The sequence below is a fragment of the Xenopus laevis genome, chromosome 4S (assembly GCF_017654675.1).
Source record: "Xenopus laevis strain J_2021 chromosome 4S, Xenopus_laevis_v10.1, whole genome shotgun sequence".
NCBI classification, from domain to species: domain Eukaryota; kingdom Metazoa; phylum Chordata; class Amphibia; order Anura; family Pipidae; genus Xenopus; species Xenopus laevis.
The window spans coordinates 8,776,548-8,800,120 of record NC_054378.1 but is presented as its reverse complement, the minus strand read 5'-3'; the positions used below and the strand labels follow the sequence as shown (position 1 = coordinate 8,800,120).

The following is a 23,573-nucleotide window of genomic DNA, read 5'->3' as shown; positions in this document are numbered from 1 at the left end:
GAATGTTGGGGATCTTACCCTATTATTGTGCCCATTCCTGGTTTTCAAACTGCATTGTTCCTGAAAAGTTATGTTCACCTTTTTAATAGTTCTGCCTTAGTTCCTGATTCATTGTTCCAGTCCTTGTTCTCCAGCCTACAACATCCTCCTTTGTCCTTTTCCCACTCCATCTCTTTACAGCAATGTACTCTGAGGTTTACTGGGAAACTAAAGTAGGTTCAAGTAATGAAAATAATGGAAGCCCTTATATTTCAAAAGACTCAACAGAACTTCAACTACTTTCAAGTAATGAAAATAATGGAAGCCCTTATATTTCAAAAGACTCAACAGAAATTCAACTACTTTCTTTCTCTCTTGCCATTGGCCACCATGATGAACAACCCAAGTGTCAACAAAACACTAATGGGATACTATTTCCATTTACTACCATACTTTTGTAGTAATTATTAATTAGTAACTATTAATGTTTTAAGAAATATAACAGTAAATTGTTCCCCTAGTCCCCATTTTAGTGCTATAGTGACTTCCCACCAGGCTGTCCAGGCTTACTTTCTATAAATTAGTGACCTCAATATTTTACCTCATTCCCTCCAAGCTTTAGACTGAGAGTTGTGCTTTACAATGACACTACTCTCCACATCTCCATCTTTACAGCAATGTACTCTGAGGTTTACTGGGAAACTAAAGGTTCAAGTAATGAAAATAATGAAAGCCCTTATATTTCAAAAGACTCAACAGAAATTCAACTACTTTCTTTCTCTCTTGCCATTGGCCACCATGATGAACAACCCAAGAAAAAGTAGGGTACATTTAATGGCTGAAGTATGTCTCTATTGTTTATTTCAGCTTAATGGAGTATTAGAATCTTTCCAGTCCATTGCAGAAGAAAGGAATAAACATTTTATTACAGGAAAAACATTTTAACTGGCTAAATGGAGAGGGTGTTCTTTGGCAACGGTGCCTTTATTATCTCTCATAGTGGTGCCCTGTTTACAGCAGGTCAGTAGCAGCTTCCAGCAATTCCAAACATCAGAGCGACGTGTACAAAGGATATTTCATTCATCTGGGCATTGGCCAGCTGATCAGTTATGTTTCCCGCAGACTTTGTACTTTTTAGTCTAAATCAAACATTTCCCAAATGCTAGATTTTCAAAGGGGTGTCTCCATGCAATAACCATATACTGTACATTAATAAATGCAACACTAAACAGACATAGAAATATGCAGAACTTTCACACAGCATATAAATATATCAAGAAAAAGGATAGCATGCACACATGTCTATGGTGTTAGTTACATAGGCAAGGTATCCACCAGCCCAGGACCCAGAGCAAACAATCAAATGAAGCAGACCATACTAGCTAACTGCTGATTGATAAGTGTGAATGCTGCCCATGTTACTTCACAACCTTCATCAAGCTTTAACCTGCCCTAAAGAGGTGTCCAAAGAATTGGCCTGCTGATGAACAAAATCATGACAGCTATTAAGCCCCATCTACTGGCTAAAGTTGGCACTGAAAACCAATATTCTCTTTATGATGTTAACATTGGGTAGCTTGTTTATGGTCTGGGTGATTCCAAACATGATATTTATGTTTGCCAAAGGGTTACATTCAATTATGTAGATAAAGAATTATCTTTCGGTTTCCGACTAGGTTGCCAGGGAGCCACCAGAAAAACCTTAGCTAACAGGCTATTCCCCTTAATTTTCCTCTTCTCCTTACTGAACCTCTTTATTGTCCACTTTATTGTGCTTTATAAAGATAAATTAGCAAATTGTTAAATATTATGTGATTCTGCTGCAATCATCAATCCAGCTTCAGTTTTGGACTAGGGTGCCAGGGACCCACCAGAAACCTTAGCCAACAGGCCCACACTTTAGATTAATTTTCCTCTTCTTACCCACTCAACCTCTTTATTGTCTGAGTCTCTTTTCTTTACATGCTAAAATCTATCCTACCATCTTTTTCTCCTCCTTTGTTCCAATACTGAAATAGGGAATGTCCATGAAGAATAGACCAAATGGTTAAGAGTCAGAGGGTCCACTAACACCTGGGCCACTAGGAAGTTTTCCTGGTGGTCGAGTCCAACACTGCCCAGCTTTTACACTTAATAAGCAGAACAGATGACAAACAGAACATATCTGACAATGCCTCGTGCACAGTAGGACAAAGCCTGAGTAGTCAACCTTCCAAGGAATAAACCAGGCAGAGTAAACGGTATAGTTGGGACATAAAAAGGGCATTGTCGTGATATGATGCTATAAACATGGTAGATTTGCTTAATAGAACGTTGACTTCATTGCAAAACCCCATCCAGATCTAAACTATCCGGTCTTTACAGTGCCCATTTCAGAGTGATTTATTTCGGTGTAATGCAATGAAGTTACAATATCAACAGAAGTGTCACACTAGAGGTGGTAGACCATGTGAGAATGATTTTGTACACAGCCTAGAAACTCCCCAATGTCAACTATGTGCTATGTGGCAACAGAGCAAAGGACAGGCAAGCCTCAGCCCTCTATCCTTCAAAATAATATATTTTCAAATATCCCACACTCTTTTTCACTCACTTTACAGCAGTGATCCCCAACCAGTAGCTCGTGAGCAACATGTTGCTCTTCAACCCCTTGGATGTTGCTCTCCATGTCCTCAAACCAGGTGTTTATTTTTGAAATCCAGGCTTGGAAGCAAGTTTTAATTGCATAAAAACGAAGTATAGTGCCAAGTAGAGCCTCTTGTAGGCTGCCAGTCCACATAGGGGCTACCAAATAGCCAATCACAGCCCTTATTTGGCACCCCAAGGGACTTTCTCATGCTTGTGTTGCTCCCCAACTCTATTTACATTTGAATGTGGCTCACAGGTAAAAAAGGTTGGGGACCCCTGCTTTACAGTTTTGACTTAGATGGCATTGTCTCTCAAGTTGACAACCCACCCCTTTAGCATGCACCATAGCAGTGTTATCAGGCCCCTGTAACTTATAAAGGGCACAATAGTCATAAATGGAACCCCTCTTGAACCCTCAAGAAGACTCACTATGTTTTCTTATAACAGATTCAGCGATTTAACAGAACTATGACTGTCTAAGCACCCAACACCCTATCCCCCTAAACACAATACATCCTGGAACATTTAAGTGTACAGCAGCCTTTTAATTAGTCAAAGTCTATATGAAATTCCTCAATATATAGATTCCAGAACTGCATCTACAACTTCTAGAAAGCCAACTGAATAACCCCGGTATCATACAATCTACACAGCTGGATTACTCTTAGTTCAGAGGAATTTTCATCTTCCATGGGCAGACTCTGCAGTATAGGCTTAAAGAATTTATTGGCCTTTATAATTAAGAGATTTCTTGTTGTTTTTCGCTGTAACACATAGGGGGAAATATGTCTATTTGTGGTGTGCATATAAAAGATCACCTGTTTGGTTTTACATTGACTGCCCAACTCACAATGAGGGACCATAAGAAAAATATGGTTGACTCTGTTGAAAGAAGAAACTTAGCAGGAGGACAGATAAAAAAAGAAAAGATACAATAAATTGATTGAAAGAAGTACAGGGCTAATGGAAGCTGAAAAGAAAAATCTGATAGTAATAGGCAGTGGACAATATAAAATCAAGTGCTCTACTCCGGTTGCTTGAAAACAAGTCTTTTGCGTCAGACACCAATGAATTATTTGGTGGTGTATGACCTTTTGAGCCCCAGGAGAAACTCTTCAGATATAGAACTAGTTATAGGTTGGAACATTCCAAGGGAAAAAAATATCTCCAATGCCTTGCTGCCTTGTTGGTATTGATAATAAAAAGCACGGCACCTTCTGATTGCGGATCATCAAAACCATGCTGGAAAATCATATTTTCTCCCACTTCTGAAATACATATAAAGTCGTGATCACGAAGTAATCACAGGAAAAGCAGAACAGAATATGTTGTATTTTTTGAAGTATGTCCAATACATCATCTTATTGCAGAGAAAACCAGTTGCCCATCAGCCTGAATTTCTTCACAGCATTGTGCTTAAAGCTCAATGACAAACCACAAACTTTTTTCAACAAAATGCATCCATTAAGCCAACAAACTGAATTGAGCTTAAGAACATTTCCAAGCAACAGCTGGCTGACAAGCTCATACACATAAGTATTTTGAAGCACCTTCCATGTAGGTCAAGGGTGGGTTTGGTCATTTTGGGTGCTTTGATCTAAACTTCTGAACTACTGAAAGAAGCAAGTGCCAAAATGCTTTAAGTCTCTAATCGGATTGTTGGCTGCAAAAAAACTCTTTTTACTATTTCTCTTTTTATTACTTCATCACAAAACACAAAGTCCTAGAAGGCAATGTAGCACTTCCCTATGGTGCAATTGTCTCTGAAACAAGTTCAGCTTGGAACCTCAAAATAATTTCTCCTTAAAGGGGAAGCAAAGTCTAAAATAGAATAAGGCTAGAAATGCTGTATTTTGTATACTAAACATAAACAGAAGCCTAATTAAACAAATAATTTATGCTTTAAAAGTTGGCCGCAGGGGGCTGCCATCTTGTAACTTTGTATAAACATCTCTGCAAGACCAAGACCATGCACATGCTTTGTGTGGCCTTGGCTTCAATTGGGAGGTTAAGCTTATCCGGATATCCACAAAGCTTAGGGATCGTCATAAATTATCAACCCAGTAAAAGTCAAATAACATCTGCCACAGAAGCCGATACAGCAAGACTAAGGATTAATTAATCAGAAAATGCAGACTGCACTGGGTCTACGGATACAAATCTTTACACAGTCGCCGGCTGCTTTACAGGGAAACAAACAAAGCTGCTCAAGTTCAGAGAAGTAAGGTGGGGGGCTCCCCCTGCAGTTTGAAAGTATGATCATTTCCCTGCAGAGCAGTTAGGGACTGTCTGAAGTTTCCTATCCGCAGCTGTCAGATCAAATAAAACGAAGGGGGAATTTCACGCATACAGTCAGGTTTATCATAAAGACGGTACACATTTTTTAATTAAAGTATATTGGAGATAGATTTTTTTTTCATTAAAGAAAGTAAGAATGGGATTTAATTTTTTTGCCTTTACATCCCCTTTAAAGAAAACAGATTCAGCAGCAAATATACTGTAATTTACTGTTCTATCCTTTTCAGCTGATGAATCAATTTTGTGGGCTCTAAACCCACCCTTGTGCCTTGTATATCAGTCTTAAAAAATAACACACTGGGGCCCGCTTTTGAACATGGACACAACAGCTGTAGAAAATGCTCATATTTATTACATACGTTACAAATGTATCTGATCTTCCCCAAAAATCTGCTGGTAGCGCTGGATCAACTGGTTCTTTACAGCAAAATGTATCTTTACAATTTTCTGGTAGGTGAATATTTGGACCATTAAGTGCAGTTCACTTGAGCCATGGACTTATGCACTTTGAAAGTATAAGCAGAAAACACAAGGTTATATTCAATAATTTATACAGTACTAATGTATTGATTCAGGCAGAATTTCCTGAGAAAGGGAATTTCCCCTTGAGCAAAATTGTGGAGAGTTACCAGTCTTTTTTAAATGTTCCTTTATTTATTTAGTCCACATTGGGATCTTTGGTACCATTGGGATCTATGAAGAACAGTACTTGAAGGATTTATGCAGAATTGCCGATCACTAAATATTATGACACAAAAGATATTTTGGAGCTTCATATGTTATGACGACAACTTGCTAGAGGCAGTGCGGACTGGGATGTCCAGAGTCCACTGGGCTTCTACCTTAAAGGAGAAATCAACCCTTAACTGAAAAAACCCTACCCCCCCTACTCTACGTAGACCCCCTCCCCCCCCCCCCGCCCGGGGAAATGCCCCTAACTTTTTACTTATGGCAGCCATCTTCCAGGTCTTTGTGTCTTCTCCCGGCGCTTCAGCAATTTCAGTTCATTTCGGCGCATGCGCAGTTGTCCCAATACGGCAAATTGCTCCAATTGCACATGCGCCAATTCGCCGGTCTCAGTCTCAGATTACTAGGGATGCACCGAATCCACTTTTTTGGATTCGGCTGAATACCGAACTGAATACGAATCCTAATTTGCATATGCAAATTAGGGGTGGGAAGAGAGAACATTTTTTACTTCCTTGTTTTGTGACAAAAAGTCAGGCAATTTCCCTCCCGCCCTGCAAATTAGGATGCGGATTTGGTTAAGCCGAGCAGAAGGAATCATCCGAATCCAAATCCTGCTGAAAAAGGCAAAATCCCAAACTGAATCCTGGATTCGGTGCATCCCTACAGATTACTGAAGACCCTGATGATGGCTGCGGTGAAATGCGATCCCTGAATCTGCACCGAGGGGTAAGTAAAAAGTTAGGGCCATTTCCCCCGTGGAAAGAAGCTAGGCTGGGGGAGGAGGGAGAGGGGTCTACGTAGAGTAGGGGTTTTTAGTTAAGGGTCGAATTCTCCTTTAAGGGGCCCTCTCCCAACGTCCCACAGGTCCTACTCCCAACTTCCACACAGACACACAACCCCAAGCCATCAGGAGTGCTCCATTGCAGACCACTCCACTTTTGTAACAAAGATGATGTGGTGAAGCTTGATGTCATCGAGCTGTGGACTGGCACAAAGATTTGAAATAAAAGGATGACGTAGACCCAGGTTCAATGCCTGAATATAAGTTCTACCTGAGTGAGTTCCTGGCTGTGCTATATTTGCTATTTTGACTGATCCTTGGTTCCTGGCCCTTCTCTCGGTTTCTGACCAGTTGCATGGGTCTCATTATCCCTAAGTAAAAATGAATAGGTTAAACCCGCAGCACAGAGAAATCTTTATTTGTAAAAAAAAAAATAATAAAAAAAAGTGAGTGAGCAGAGATTCTCCAGGATTCATTAATTCCTCTTTCTGGGACACGATTTCCAATACTATGCAGTGTATTAAAAAGAACACATTGTCTCCCGTGTGTAGGCTATGCGTAGGATTCTCCGATTTAAAAGTTTGCAATGATATCGGTTAATTGGGAGATACTGTGCCCCTTTCTTGCCTTTTTTTTTTCAGTGGGCGTGAAAGGGTTTATTTGTAATATATATTGCTGCTGACAGAATTTTATCCATGTTCTCCTAGAATTTCACTAGCAATTCCCTAGTCAGTGGCTTCCCCAGAAAGCTCGTCAAAGGATTCCTACCCACGCAATGAATAGATAACAAGACCTGACCCATTTTTTTCCTTATTAAAGTAGCAGTACAGTAAAGCAAAAAAATTGCTCTCAGGGAACATGCAGATGTTTTAACCTCTAGGGAACTCCTGTCAGCTTTGCAGTTAGCCCAAATTATATGAAAGTGGCATCCCTGCAAGGTGTTCACTGTATTCCTGGGGGAATGGCAAGAGGAAGTTTTTAAATAATTGCTAGAAGCCGGAAGTTATATATTAGAGTTGAAATTGCAATCTGGCTTCAATAAAAGGGCTCCTATGGTCCTGCAAAAAATAATTTGTTGATAATGACTTTGGTTTGGCTTAGTTATACCATATTCCTAGCTGTACTTTCAGTGCACCACAGTAGACCATGTCACAGTATTCATTTCTGCGAAGATAAAAGTTTAATATCTCTTCAGGGAGCCATCTGACCCTACAAGACTCTACATGAAGTTGGAATCATCTGTCACTGAAGCTAACGGTAACAAGTCCTGGTTTGGGACATTGCTTTTTCAAACTTGAGCAAAGCTCATGAAAGGAAGTCCAGGAAGAAGCAAATTACATATACTGGAACCAAGAGAAGTGCATTCAGCAATGAACCAAAGAGTTAGTGGGGTATAAATCATACCCATTATAGACAAAATGCAAGGTGGTACAAGGAACATGAGGAAGAAACGCCACTTCTTGGCCAACAAAAACTGGCAAACACAGGTAGATGGTCTACAAAAGTTAGACACTTCAGGCCCCACTTGATGGTCTAACTTTTGGTGAGGACCCCATTGGAGATCCAGCCTTTAGTTAGGATCCTCAGCTCATGAAATGAGAACAGATATAGAAAAAATCAGGGGTTGAGTCAGTAAGTGATAGTTTCCAAGGATCACTAGTACTGAAAATACAAATGCACCCTAATCTCAACCTAACTGACCTTCAAGCTGGGTTTTCAATTGCATCTAGGAGAGCAAATGGCCATGCTCTCCAACACTCTTTAGTGTTCTTTAAACTGAGCACCTGTTGTCACTGTTCCAATCCCTCCTAGTATTGGCAGTCTGGCAGTTTGGGAACCACTGGTCTGCAGCAAATGACCGAGCAATAACATTGGTTTAATCAACTAGAGAAAACTTATCTGTAATGAAATGATAATGCTGTAAAAGGGCCAGCTACCGGTATAACGCTTCTGCTGTCTGATACGCACCATCACAGGCTCAACCACTAATGACTATGTTGTAATTTGTTTGCTATTGAGCTTCCAATCTGCAACAAACAGTCAACAGCTGATTGTTATGGGTTACTAGACCTGGGACATAATTGGTACCTTTTGTTACACGCCCCATTTGAGTGTTGACATTTAAATTTTGAAACTCTCCCCTATCTTCTCTTATTGGTTCAAGGCCTTTTTGTACATGACTACTGTGACTATTAGAATAAATTAAAATAACTGATGCTCTAACATCAAGATACCATTCTCAGGACTGTCATGGAACAATCAAAAAGCTCAAACGAGTTCTCTGTAACACTATACATTGCTGAGAGTTGCATTTCTAATTGCAGACCACCTTAAAATGTTTCCATGACAGGAAATAAAGAGCTTGCATCTATAATCATCCTAAATGCCAAACCTGCCAAATCATGGCACAAAAAGGTCAGAATCTTTTAATTCATACACTGCAAAACAGGGAAGAAATGGAGTCCGCTTTAAAAGTACATTAGTGGTGTGGCTAATCACATGTCCATGTGAATGTCAATAAGCCACAAAAATCCAAGATAACATGGAGTATAAGTCAAGATAAATGTCTTAAATATATAGGAAAGGATTTCAAAGAAATCCAGAAACTTGTTCTCTGGAAAGTTCCAAATTATGCAAAGGCCATCTCTTATAGACATGATAATCCAAATTATGGAAATATCTGTTATCCAGAAAGGCCCAGGACCCAAGCATTCTGGATAACAGGTCCCATACCTGTACTGTGTAAAACAATGCAAAGAAGTCTACTGCATTACAAAGCAGTAAAGAACTAGATCATATTGGTGCAACCTCCCTTTCATTATAAATAGCAGACCCAATGGCAAATGAGGGGCCCAGGAGTGTTGTTAGATGGCCTAGAGGCAGTTGTAGGCAACTCAGAACAGATAATCTTTTCCATAGATTGGTGGATAATGGGTCCACAAAGGTTTTGTGTATGCTCAGTCAATCCCTGCCCACCTTCCCCTGTCACACATGTCATTTCTCCAACAGTGGAGACTGATAAAGTCATCTTCTGCCCTGAGAATGCAATAACTGGCCCCAGTCTTTAAGAAGAATACTAATGAGCTGGAGAGAGTGCAGAGACATGCAACTAAACTGGTAAAAGAAATGAAAAAATTTAAGTATGAGGAAAGACTGTCAAGGTTGGGGTTGTTTTGAACAGAGAAAAGGTGTTTGCGAGGGGGACATGATTTCTCTTCTTATTCTTAATGATTTCTATTTTTTATAAAAAACAATACCTTTAATATGAAGCAGTTAAGGTGGCTCTTCGGGGTGAGGGCAGTGAGGTTGTGGAATGCCCTGTAGGGTGGTATTGTGATGACAGGCTCTATTGACGCCTTTAAAAGTGGCTTGGATGGATTCTTGTTCCAAGAAATTGTCCAAAGTATCCACTTTTTGCAATAACGATGCACCCCCCCAACCGGAGCTGAAGCTTTGGAGGGTAAGGGCGGGTGTGGCATTGGAAATGCTGCTTCAAGGCAGCCAAGGCCACATTAACACCCCCAAGAAAACCCTTTACCCTCCCACACATGAAAAGTGGATTACCCTACAAAAATAAAGAGATCTGTAAAAATAGCCCTACTCGTCATTTTAAAGTATAAGTCATTAAAACATTGTTTATATAATGTCACAGCACAGCAGAAAATCAGAACCTAAATGATAAAGACTGGAGGACGCAGACTCATGTATTACATACTGGTGCCATTTCAGCTAAATTCTAGAGCTAAAGAAATTTTGGCAATAACTGGGCATCTAAATATATCACCCAGGGAAGGCAGATTATTCAGGTAAACTTTCAGGTCATTCCTAATTGTGTAAATCAATTTTAGTGAGCCTGAATTACCTGACCTTATTTCTGACAGCCTTACATTTCAATCAAGTTAGTTTAGTACAGATTGGCCAAGACAGCCTAAAGCTCCCCATAGACGCGACGATTCTTCTTGCCGAACGACCGATTTTAGGGAAGCCCGACCAATCCTTCGAAATTATCGTGCGGTTAGTGGGATTCGAACGATCATACATCTTACGATTTTTCGGCCGACATCTGTCAGGAAATTGATCGGCCAGGTCAAAAAATCTTTGTCCCAGTGCAATCTATCTATGTTTGCAGGGCCAAGCAGGCAGCTCCCCTTTGTTTTCCTGGCAAATTGGTCTTTTTAGTTGATGGATCGTTCTGAGAAGAACGTGGTCTCACGATCAGGATCTGATCTTTTAAAAATCTCAACATCTATGGCCAGCTTTAGTTTGAATGCACATATCTAATTGAGGTCTTTAGACAACATTCCCGTTTGAATGCCAAAGTCCAAATAACCCTCTGCCATCAATACTGGCAAAAGTTAAAACAAAAATTTAATTCAGATTGGTAACGGCATTATTACACCCATAGATATAAACGGACTATTCCAGACTCATTCATTTACTTCTTAAACTCAAGATTACAGACTTACTTATATTTCTTCTAGAAACCGATTTAGTGAATTCACATGAGCATAATCTTCCCTGTGGATTGTCATTCATTTTAGGGGCAATATCAAAAACACATGTGACTTATATTGCATGACCCCATTTTGCTTTAGAACATGAAACATGCATATTATTCCCAAATTTAAAAAAAATCCAACACAAAATTGTGATTAGAAAAGGTATATAAGATGCTCATTTAAAGAGCTTGGTTTATGGCATGAATATGTCTCTTCTCTGTGGACCATAACTATATCAGCTTGCACCTGGTAACGACAATTGCAGGCATTAATAAAAATGGCAAGTTCCTAAGTGGTAACGTTAAAATATAGACACATTTTTATTCTCCCCTATACACCAGTTGCTCCTTCAGTAAAAAAGCCATCTGCTACAATACAGGCTCAATCTACAGTAGGAACATTGATAAAGAAACTGTTGTTGAGGTGGTGGAATGATTCTCCATCATAAACCTCTGTCCAAGGAAAAAAATGCATTATCCTGTAATGTTGTATGGTTTACATACATATATTTATCACTGTTTCCAATAAAATTAGTCATACTTTAGGTCACACTTCCAACCTACTCGGTCACAACCAGTAATGTCACCAATCTGGCCAAACACTGACCACTGACAGGTCAAACCTTTCCTTAGGGAATCAGGACTAGACAAAGGACGTACATTTACAGGTGGTGGAAAGATGGCAACTTTCCACCAACCTGTACAGTGTCGGACTGGTATGCCAGGGGCCCATCAGATAAACTTAGGCTAAGGGCCCACTTTCCAAACTATTATACCTCCACTCCTCATTCAACCACTACTTGTCTCTTTTCCCTACATACTATACTCTATTCTTCCATTATTAAGCCTCTTTGTTCCTATAAAGAAATAGGGAATGACCATGAAATCGGCCAAATGGTTAGAAGCAAGAGGTCCACTGACACCTGGGACCACCGGGAGTTTTCCTGGTATCCCGGTGGGCCAGTCCAACACTGAACCTGTAAGGTTTCTAAAACATAATTGACCAGGCACTACTGCAGGAACTTCATGTAAAGAGAGTGACTGTTCCTTGGCATGCCTTTAGCTTGTTCATCATTCAAGAACACCAGGGGTCACAAAGCACAAAGAAACCCTGTACTCAAAAGACAACAAATATCAATATATGTCAATATATTAGTAAGCCTGGCGAATTACGCCACTAGGCTGTTTTCCTGGCCGAAGCTCCATATTGGTACAAAACTCATCAGTGTTGGAAAGTTTCATACTGCTGCACCTTAAACAAGGGCCAGATTCAGTTCAGGGAGAAATAGTTATCTCGTGGTTTATCAAGGGAAAACTCATGGACAAGATTCATTTCGAAGAGGAAAACATTTTCTCCAAATTCAGCTCCAGTTTTTTCTCCATAGACTTCGATAAAGTTTAAAGATTTTCTGAACTAAATCTCAAATTGAATCTCGTCCATGAGTTTTCATGTGATAAACCTTTTTCTCACTGAATTGAATCTGGCCCAAAGTCTGATAATTTTACTCTAATTGAGGGACATCATTGAAGGGAATGGCTGTGGCCATACTCAATAAAAGGCAGCATGGGCTGCTGATTCCATATACTACCTTCGATTTCAGTTACAAATAGGAAACGTTAGGTTGTGTCCAAATGAAGATTTCCATCTAGCAAAAGATTTTGCAGGCAACCCTTTACAGCTACAGATGTGGCTTGAAGTTGTTGTGTGTTTTTTTCCTTTCATTTTACAAAATAAATCTGTAAAAGTATTTTTTTTTTTCAGCAGAATGTTGAAACAAAAAAAACAAAAAAATAAAAGAATTGATAAGTCGTGCAGTGACCATGCAAAATTAATGCCACAGAGCTGGGACCATATAAAATAATTAAAGCGTAAATTATCTGACTAAATAAATGTGACTAAACCATGTTGTTTTTATTACATACTTGTTTTTAACTAAACTTGGAATTTGTGAGCAAAGTTTGGAGCAATGAAATCTGTTAGTTCAGCCATATGGCGATTACCTTGAAAAAAAAACAGGATTTTTTTCTACTCGTGTTTCATAAATAAAAGCAAGAAACTTACACAAATTAGAAATCTAGAGATAGTCATAGGAGTTACAATGTAGGCAAGAATAAGAAAAAGTATAGAGGTCATCTGGCCATATAAAAGCCCCCTCGTATACTTAAGGCTAGATTACAAACTGAAGAAAACTAAATGACACATTGCAAAAGAATGTGTCAAGCAAGAACATGATTAAGGTGACCACATAGACCAACGGTGCCATCAATCTCTTGACTATTCAGCAGGATACTGACTGATCAGTCACTAAGTTGGCTAACTCTATCAGAGGCTATCAATGTCTAGTGCAATCCTACCAGATATGACCTGTCAAAGTGAATATTCCATGGGCATGCTACTTTCCCAGACTGCTTCTTTTTGGGGTCCATGATTCTGGACTGCCCTGCAATAATTGAGACCATTTTGCAGTGAAAACTATGATTGGCTTGTGACGCACATCTGAAATTTGCTCTACAGCCACTTATGACCTCCCCAACCAGCCACCCATTTCTGATTGTTCCCAAACTCTGCTCTTCTCCTCACTTCAGTGCTTAAGAGGCTAAAACACCATTTTCACTGCTCTGTAGTCAGGGGAGGTACCTTGCAAAGTACTGGGTTCAATATGCACAATATTGCGCAATCTACCACAGGTTTTTGCAGTTCGCAACCTGTCCTGCACTTTTCTGAATTTCTGCAACTCTCTATGCTGAAAAATGGAGCACAGAGATCGGTGTTACCCCTATGGATACAGCACTGCCTAAGTTCAGAGGCAGGGAGAGGAACATAGGTGTTCATCCTACGCTCTCCCTTAGTTGACCGTCATCCAGATGTGCAAGTTAAGTAGTGCTGGAAGGCAGAGTATTCAACAGAGCAATCTACTTATGACATTTTCTATGGCTGGCAGTAAGCACCAGACAGTGCTGCTCTCTATCCTAGCACCAGACCTCCAACCCAGCACCCAGTGCAGTCATACTTTGGGTGCAAGTGCTTGTTAAATGAGTACTAAGGGGTGTTGTTTTGAGTCCCCTTAGTGGTCTAGTACTTGCATCTGTGGTCACAATAAATGACCCCCTAGGATCTGGTGGAGGAACCTGCAGTTTTTTGCTCCCTTTAACAGCAATTAGATTTGTCAAGTTACTTGAAACAGTCAATAACTTGGCCAACTACTAACAATCAGGGGTCTGAAAACTGTATGATGTTATCCTAGTATTGGAGGAGGAGGGAAGGTCTAAAAATATGACTGACACGCTAATTATGTGACACTTGACAGATCTATCTAGCTAGAGATCCAACTGTACGTCTAACAGGCTAAACCATCTGATCAGTGCAATCTGTTCAGCCACATGGCTAGCCAAGTTGTATGTGATCCAATAAACAAAAAGTTCCAGTAGTAAAACAATTTGTTATGAATTTCTGTTTTCAAAATCAGAAATGCAGCAAGTGGAATACATATTTAGATATTTACAGTACTGGATTATTCTATAATAATAATGGGCTACTCTTTGTTTGCCACATAAAAACACACACTGGCAACACCAGCTCGTAGAGGACAGTATATTTGGGTCTGCCTTAGATTAGGAAATGGGCCCCAAGTTGGAAAACAATAAAAGCAAAATAAAAATATCATGAAAACTGGATAGTTTGATTTAAAAGACAAAAGATTATGTACAAAGACCTTTGGTAATAAACGCAAGCCAATTGTAAGGTTTGCAGTGTGACACAACTAGTGACACACTGTGTGGGAGGGTAAAGGTTTGTGCTAACCTTTATCTCAGACATTCCCCAGGAAAGGTTTTGACCAGCTAAGCGTTAGGGCAGTTTTAGCCTAGACTCTAAAAGGAGAAGCCAACATGTGCTCTGCCTTGGTTCCAACTGGTTGGAGGAGGTGCTTTGCTGGAGAACCTGAGGCGGAGGTAGGCCTCAGTAAGTACGTGAAGCAAGTGCTACGGCCATTTTGAAATAGCTTGCTCTAGGAGTGAGAGACAGATTCAGGTTAATTAGTACAGCAGCCAGTGGCTTTAAGAAGGAGACCAGAAAGTGTTAGTACCCACCAGTATAGGGGCTTAGACAATAAAGAGTTAACATTTTATTTTTAAGAAACGCTGGCATCCAAGTTTATTGGAAAGAGCAGCTTTGTGGGTGTGAAGCATAGCAAGAAGTACGTGAGTAAAAGAGTTGCATTTATCAAATGATCTGCTAAGTGAGCTGTGACTTGCAAAGCCAAGTCTGAGTATCAGCATTTGCAGGTAATACAGAGGGTATATATAGAGTAGTATTGTCTTAATTAATAAAAGTTATGAAGCCCATAGAGACACAGAGTGTTTAAAAATGGTGCCTGGAGAGCTATATAGTGAATAAAGTACCCCCTCTTGTAAAATATAAGGATATCATAAGTAACCGAGGAGTTTCATGACCATATAAAAGTACGAGGCCAAAAGGCCGAGTGTTTTTATACAGGTCATGGAACTCCAAGGTAACTTCTAATATCCTCTTATTTTGCAACTGGGGGTACTTTATTTATTATAATACACAAGTTTCAGTGAGTCATGTGACAGAAATGACATCAGAACTCACCGTTTATAACTGATGACATCAGAACTCACCATTTATAAGGATATAATTGACAGCATATTCATGGCTTTTGTGTATTATATATATATATATATTCACCGCTGTGATATTCTTCAAGATTCCCCTTTCGCGTATATACTCAATTTTTGTTAGGGATGCACCGAATGCACTATTTTGGATTTGGCCAAACCCCCGAATCCTTCCCAAAAGATTTGGCCAAATATGGTGCCTGGAGAGCTATATTTAGGAAATTTCAGATTTCTTTAGGATATTTCAGAGTTTGGATGATAGTTGAATTTTTCCAGACTCCCCTCCCACCAACAGACCTACAGGTCTAACAGTACTAACAGGAGCGAGAGTTTGATCTGATATAACCATCACTCAGGGTGCTTTTCATTTATTTTTAATAATAGTCAGCTTCAAAGATAGAACAGGCTAGAGAGAACATTTGTCTTGACTCTATGCTCTGTAGTGGATTCACTGAGGAAAATAAACTTCTGAATTCACCGTAAAGTAGAAGGCAACTTCCTTTATAGTGATTCTTGCCAGATCTGCCTAATCTGGTCTGCTACACCATAGCACTTGTTTTGCCTTATGATAGGACCATACGTAATTTACAGGTGTAGGGAACTCATTGAGTCAATGCCCCTACTGGTTTAGCAAGTCATGGTAGCTGTAACCTGAGACCTGGGGGATGGATGTGTTCCCAATGGCCCAGTGGTAGGGTGAGTAGTTCTGGTAAGGAGGGTTATATAAAGAGAAAGGAAAGGTCTTTCTCTTGAGACTCCATCTGGTGCCGGGGGGACAATGTGTTAGGGAACCTGTAGCATAAGGACCCATTTACAAGAAGTTTAGTGCCTTAAAAGGAGGAGGACCCTTGGTGAAGTTGTGAAAAGGGCCCTGTGACCAAGATATAGATAATGCATTGCAGAACTTGTTATAGCAGTGGTGAGGTAGACATGGTAGCTAGAAAGAGCAGTGTTGTGCTCCTCAGATAAAGTACAGGTTGGTTCCCCAGGTGGTACTTGCTAGCATAGAGACTTAAGTGTGTAGGGATTCAACAAACCCTAAAGCTGGCCATAGATGTTGAGATTTTTAAAAGATCAGATCCTCATCGTGAGACCACTATCTTCTCGGAACGATCGTACGAATTTACCATCAACTAAAAAGATCAATTTACCAGGAAAACAAAGGGGAGCTGCCTGCTTGGCCCTGCAAACATAGATAGATTGCACTGGGACCGACAAAGATTTTTTGACCTTGCCGATCAATTTCCTGACAGACGGCCGAAAAATCGTAAGATGTATGATCGTTCGAATCCCACGATAATTTCGATGGATTGGTCTTCCCTTAAATCGGTCGTTCGGCAAGAAGAATCGTTGCGTCTATGGGGAGCTTTAGATTACCCTGAGGCATCCTAAAGTACTGGGAGGCAATATCAGTGCCGTGTGACTAATACTCCATATTATTAACTTGGTATGTGTGTGTGTGCCACTGTACCTGATAAATGAGGGATACTTAGACATATTTGCTGCTACCTGTTAATAAATCATTTGTTTCAAGAACTTCTGGTGTCTTTCATTCTGCAAACCCAATTCAGTTTCCTCAGACCACTTTCATTGCCCACTGTGAGGGCTCATCTGAGAGAGAAGGTTGTAAATGTGTTCTGCATGGAATTTGGATTCAGGTAATACCACCAATGAAGTGTTACACGGGTAAAGTCTTAAATTAGGGATGCACCGAATGCAGCATTCGGTTCGGGATTTGGCCAGGGTTCAGCCTTTTTCAGCAGGATTCAGATTCGGCCGAATCCTTCTGCCCAGCAGAACCAAATCAGAATCCTAATTTGCATATGCAAATTAGGGGTGGGGAGGGAAATTGCGTGACTTTTTGTCAGAAAACAAGGAAGTAAAAAAAATTCCCTCTCCCAGCCCTAATTTGCATATGCAAATTAGGGTTCGGATTGGGTTTGGTATTCGGCTGAATCTTTCGCAAAGGATTCGGGGGTTCGGCCAAATACAAAATAGTGGTTTCGCTGCATCTCTATCTAAATGGACACTATAAATACAAATACTGTGTAGCTCTTTTGGGGGAGCTGGGTAAAAACAAGGGGACCATCCTTAATTCAAATGCTATTGCACAAGTAATATCAAATAGGCATTTTATTTTGACAGCCTTTGAGCTACGAGTTTGCCGGCCAATTAGATGTATGGGAACCAATTTTAATAATAGTTATTTTCTGAAACAGATTTTTGGTGCATCCATACATTCCAATACTAGAGTTGAGAGCTAGTGAAAGCTAGGCTGAGCCAACAATAGGCTAAAAATAACACCTGCCATACAATATCCTGTATGAAGATAATGAAACACTCAATCAGTTCATTTTTGTGTACTCTTTTTGTAAATAAATACTTTTATCTATAAGTCAAAAACGTACTTTTTTTTAAGTCCAATCATCTTGGGACATGCATATTTTTATAGGTATTATCCATAATTGATGTGCTAAAAAGAGGTTATAGTTCAACCATAAAGAAAGAAGACATAGCCAAACAAAACTTTATAGAAAAGTGTAGTATAATAGTTATAATAGGCTTTTAAATAGTATTTGCAGCATGTAGTTAGATACAGTCCATCTGGCCATTAGATGGAGAAGATGTGCTGGATATGTCTTGCTGAGTTAAGGTAAAGTAAACTACTTAATTTGTATTTGTAACACTGAGGACCTGAGGAAGGACCCATGGAGGCTCAAAACACAACGTTGCTGCTTTTGTCCATTATACTGGAGTGACAAATTAGTGGATGATATTTTCAATCCTGCCTGAACGACCAATATGCATAATGGTGGGGATAAACAGGCCACTATGCACAAACCAAAAAATTAGTATGATAGTATTGGTATTAGTGATGTGTGGGCTGGCCCAAAACCTGCAGGTCGCGAGGGTTTGGGATTTTGCTCTATTTATAGGCGCAAACCTGCCCCAACCCTTTCATGATGTCAGCGATGGGTAGGTTGGGTTCGGGTCTTTAAATAGTGGCAGCGCTTGGTCAGGTAGGATTCGTGTTGGGTACGCTTGGGTTAAGGTCAAGTTCAGGTCCATTTTCTGACGCGCACATTCCTAATTGGTATATATATATATATGGCTACCTTAACTGGACCATAAATGGACCCCTGTAGTGGGGACAACAATCTAGGTTTACTCATAGCCTTTAGAGAGAAACATTGAATGTATATGAACGGAGTACAATTCTACAAAGAGCTATAGGGGGACAGGAGCCATTTAAATAAGGCAGAAAAGTTAAATGCTAGTACTTACCCATAACCGTGTGCTAGTTGTTGTGCTATAGCAAATGCAGCTGGGTCTCTGTCAAGGGCCAATATTTTAATATTAGATGCCTGCCTTAGGATAGATGTGGTATGACCACCAGCTCCGAAAGTCAAATCCAATATAGTCTAAAAAGAAAATGACAAACACAGCTTTAAATAATTGTTTTGTAAGCTAATGTGTCTGATTACTAGAACTAACCAACTCTAACAACACTACTATTGTCCCTCAAACCTCTCCAGCGTCTCTCTGAGCCACATAGAACACAACATAAAAAAACAATATGTAAAGCATTTAATAACATGAAACGCAACACCACTTCACCCATGCTGGTGCAAATGATCAGCCCTCCTCCCTCTCATCAACAGTATGGAACTTCCTGGGGCTCAAGGTAAGATACAATTGCACTAATGCCCAAAGTATTTGCCCAGAGTTGGTAAATGAGCCATATTGAGCTTGCATAGAGAAAAAGCTTAAACTTTTGTATATCTAATAAAATGTATATGACAGAGTGCCAAAATATAGTGTCTTTCAATTAAAAAGTCACTTGTATTGATCATATTAAGAGGATGAAGTGTCAGTGGATATAAGATCACATTAAAGGACCAACCGCTTAACGCAATTCATGGGACAAGCCACTAACCACAAAATTCCTGAAATTAAAGAAACGAGAGCAGGGGCACCGTGACGGATTGGGGTAGAAAGGTGGGTGGAAAGGTGGCAAAGTATGGGGGAGGAAGAGAGAGTGTTACATTATTTTTATGTAGTTAGGCACTATGGGTTAGAATTATTAAGAGGACACTATGGTTTCTGTGATGCTTTTGTGGGTATACAGTATTTTGAGCTTGGACATAAACAGATCCAAAAGAGGTTTCTTTGTCATAGAACAGTTTCTTGAGCCCTTAAGGAACATGCGGTCTTGTGCTTGAAAAAGGACCAATGTATTGGGTCCATGGGATCAATAGGCTTTATAGCTACCTCTAAAGAATAACACACTCCTGCCACACACCTGTGTTCCTTGTGTCCAAATCTGGTCAGGTATTTGGCAGATTTCAAGAATTTCTATAGTAGCTGATCGAGTGAAGGTTTGGCGGACTGTTCTACAGTCAATTTGCAGTCAGTATATGGAGAATGTGAAAATATCTGTTGAATTGCCCCTTTCAGTAGGAAGATGGAGCATCAGCAGATAGGGTTGCCACCTGTCCGGATTTGACTCGGACAGCCCGGGTTTCAGAAGGACTGCCCGGGTCAAGACAGTCTGCTTGATTTTCCAAAAAAGGATAACAGGGCAGGATCAAAATCAGGCTGATCCAATTGTTTGCCCTGGGGTTAATGATCGGATAACTCACAGGGACCAACTGAGGCCAATCAGATAAGGATTGCATCCATTGTCGTCCAATGGATTTTCAAACTTTTCCATACCTGCCCAAAAATCAGCCTAAGAGATTCCTAATATTCCATTGATTTTATTAAAAGAAAAGTTAAAGTTACTATGCTTTGGCTGATGAACAAAGAGGCCCTGTTCAAAGAAAAAGGCAAAAAATTAATTTGAATCTTATTTTTTTCTAAAATAGTTACTGCCAACCAGTCTGTTTGTCTAGTGGAGGCAACCATTTTAAAGTTTTTAAAGAGATAATTTTCTTGTGTAAAAAAAAAAAAGAAAGGAAAAGGGAATGGTGAGCTAAAGGCATCTGTTCAAATCTTATTTGTGTGGTTTGGGAAACCCACGTTTGGTCTGCAAATGTTACCGAATGATTCACGAACACTGTTTATATGAAAAATATATATATTTCTTTCAATGTGTTTTTATCCAGAGCTATGTTTTTTTTTTTACACCTTGCATCTTAAAATTAACACTATATGACTCATCCAACGTGTGTAAGTGCCAGTTCATTTACTAATATGTAAAAGCAAAAGAATAATCAAGACTCATTTTCAAAGAAAAAAGAAACTGGCTAAAGCAGAATAACTGCTTTAACCGGTTCAAAATAGCTTTACCCAAACCAAGACTTCTATTTAAATTTATTAAAATTCGATATGAGAAAATCTTGGCAAAAAAACCCAAAAGTTTTTCAAACTTAAATCTGCTAAATATATTAATTAGAACTTGAAAAAATGTTTGAAAATTTCAAATAAAAAAATTGGACAGCTAAAAATTGGCGAGCATCTATAGAAGTCAAAGGTGCATTTTCAACAGATAATTATACTAATGATACTAATTATAAAATTGATGGCAGAACAAATCTAACAGTTTATTTCATGGTCAAGTTTAAGAAAAAAAATGTAATTTGAATATTAAAAAAATGTAATTTGAATATTAAAAAAAATCGAACTACCCGCAAAAACGTGGAACAAACCATGTTTGGACTGATTTATAAACAACTGCTCCAGTGGAGTAACCAAAACCAACCAATCAGATCTTTGCTTTCATTTTCTAATTTGAAGTAGAAAGCTAATTTCTGATACAGAAATGGGATGGCCAAAACGATCCAGTGGATCCTCCAGTCAGATCACAAATCAGAAGGACTTGTGAAGGTTAGACCACTCATGCTGAATTGGGTTTTTGGTTATGACTGGGCTGCCAGGACACCAGAAAAAAAACTTAGTGGGCACCAGCCTTCATGGGCCCCGCCGACCCAGCTCACTCGCCGACCATGACTGTCCTCTCTCTCCCACACCAGTGCCAAATTAAGAAGGAGGCTAGGACGGAATAATGCAGCAGCGGTGAACCCTTGAATGGAAGATGGCCCTTCAAGTTCACACAGAGGACCCTAGGGTCCAGGACTCCCCAGTTTGAGCATGTATCTGATTCCTTCCCCCCCGTTCTTCCAATCTCCGCCACTCACTGTATCAGACTGTGCACATATAAGTATAACAGTGGCCATACATATCAGAAAACCCACTAAAGCTTAAGACAAATTTGGCATTTTTGGATCATTTATAAATAGACATAAACACAAACTCGTATGGAGTTGGAACTAGAACCCCAGGACTGCAAGGCAGCAATGCTAAGTACTGACCCGCCACGCTGCTCCATTGATGAGTCATTAGCAAAATATTGATAAAATTGAAGACATCTTGAGAATAATTTATTAAATGTAAATCTTTGTTGGAGGAGCAGTATTTATGGATGGCTGACAAGTCAAATATGGGAGAGTTTGTGTTTAAAAATTGATTCGGAATCTGTGAATGTAACATCTCTTTGGACATTACAAAACTGCAGTTTTAGATACCAAGACAGACAATAATTCTTCAAAGGCCTCTGGTGCTTGTTTTCATGATCTATGCCAAGATTTGGGCTGTGCGGTGATTGATATGATGGCGCATTGCTTTAAGCAATGTAGAAAATGCTTGTCGAAGGGAACCACACTGGCAAGCTAGAAAAGGCATGGGCTCACATCTTGATAAAGCAATATGCTGTAATTACAAGTAATTTAAGTCATTGAGCCATTATTAGAATATCTTTAACTGACCCAAAAATCTAAACCCTTTCTTCAGTTAAAAAATAAATAAATAAGATTCATCAATGGATTGAATCTCATTATAATGTCTTGGACTAAGCTAACACAAAGTCCATTCTTACTGCACCAAAAGGAAGAAAGACGTATAGGTTTTCATTCAAAAACGCAGAGCTGTATCATTCCTGCAGTGCTTCGTGAGGATCTAGCCATATCGAAGGAGTTAAAGATATCACGCTGTGGAACCAGGTGAATGTCAGCACATGTGATGTCAGCTTGATTTAAGAACTGTAGGCTGGCGTTTTGGGCAGCGTTCTATTTAATCTTCAGCAGGAGATATATATTTATATAGGAAAAAATGTCAGCATGTGTTTACTTTCTGGCCTTGGGTTTTGACCTGTCAATGAGCCACCCCCCTGCGATTGGATGTGCTACAGGATTTAATCAAAGGATTAGAGTGTTCTTTGATCTAAGGCCACCAGTGTCAACTTGGCAAGCAATCAAGATCCTACTGATGCAAGTCCAAGTGGTTCTGCAGGAGACAAAATGTCACATGTAAAGCGTGCAAGCTGGTGGTCTTTGTCGTCATCCCCAATGTCATTTACATATACAATTCCTAAGATATCTACAACTCTTTATTTTAAGTTCTTTTCATCATTACAGTATCATAGGTTGTTGTACATTAAAATGACAGGGTTCCATGCAGGTTTTCCACGCTATATTTGAGATATTTATTTAAAAAAAAAAAGAAAAATGACCAATAAATTCTACACTACCCCCTTAAAGGAGAATTCAATCCTAACATTAAAAAACCCCGACCCCCCGACCCTACATAGACCCCCCTCCTCCTTCTCCCAGCCTAAGTGTTACCCTCGGGAAATGCGCCCTAATGTCTTAATTACCCCTCTGTGCAGATTCAGGCCTCGGAGTTCACGGGGGGCACCTTCTTTTCTTTGGAAATCTTCGGATAAGATCGGTGTGGCAGCGCATGCGCAATTGGAGCAATTTCCTATTTCACGACAAATGCGCATGCATCAAAACTCACGAAAATTGTCGAAACGCCGGTCGCATTCCGAAGATTACCAAAGCGGCTGAAGATGGTGCCTAAATCTGCACCGAGGGGTAAGTAGAACGTTAGGGGCATTTGCCCGGGTTAACACTTAGGCGGGGGGAGGAGGGAGGGGGGTCTATGTAGGGTGGGGGGTAGGGTTTTTTTAACATTTAACATTAGGGTTGAATTCTCCTTTAAAGGAGTTGTTCATCTTTGAGATAACTTTTAGTATGATGCAGAGAGTGACAATTTGCAATT

The 23,573-nt window shown here is 39.8% G+C and overlaps 1 protein-coding gene across 3 annotated transcripts in view; it reads right to left on the bottom strand.

The window, feature by feature from the left end:
• mettl15.S (methyltransferase like 15 S homeolog) overlaps positions 1-23,573 on the bottom strand; it is a 109,003-nt gene that overhangs the window by 43,005 nt on the left and 42,425 nt on the right. For all 3 annotated transcript variants that reach the window (XM_018259571.2, XM_041591300.1, NM_001091914.1), the window contains one exon: positions 18,798-18,934. In XM_018259571.2, the coding sequence (XP_018115060.1) occupies positions 18,798-18,934 (137 nt within the window). The remainder of the gene's footprint in view (positions 1-18,797; positions 18,935-23,573) is intronic.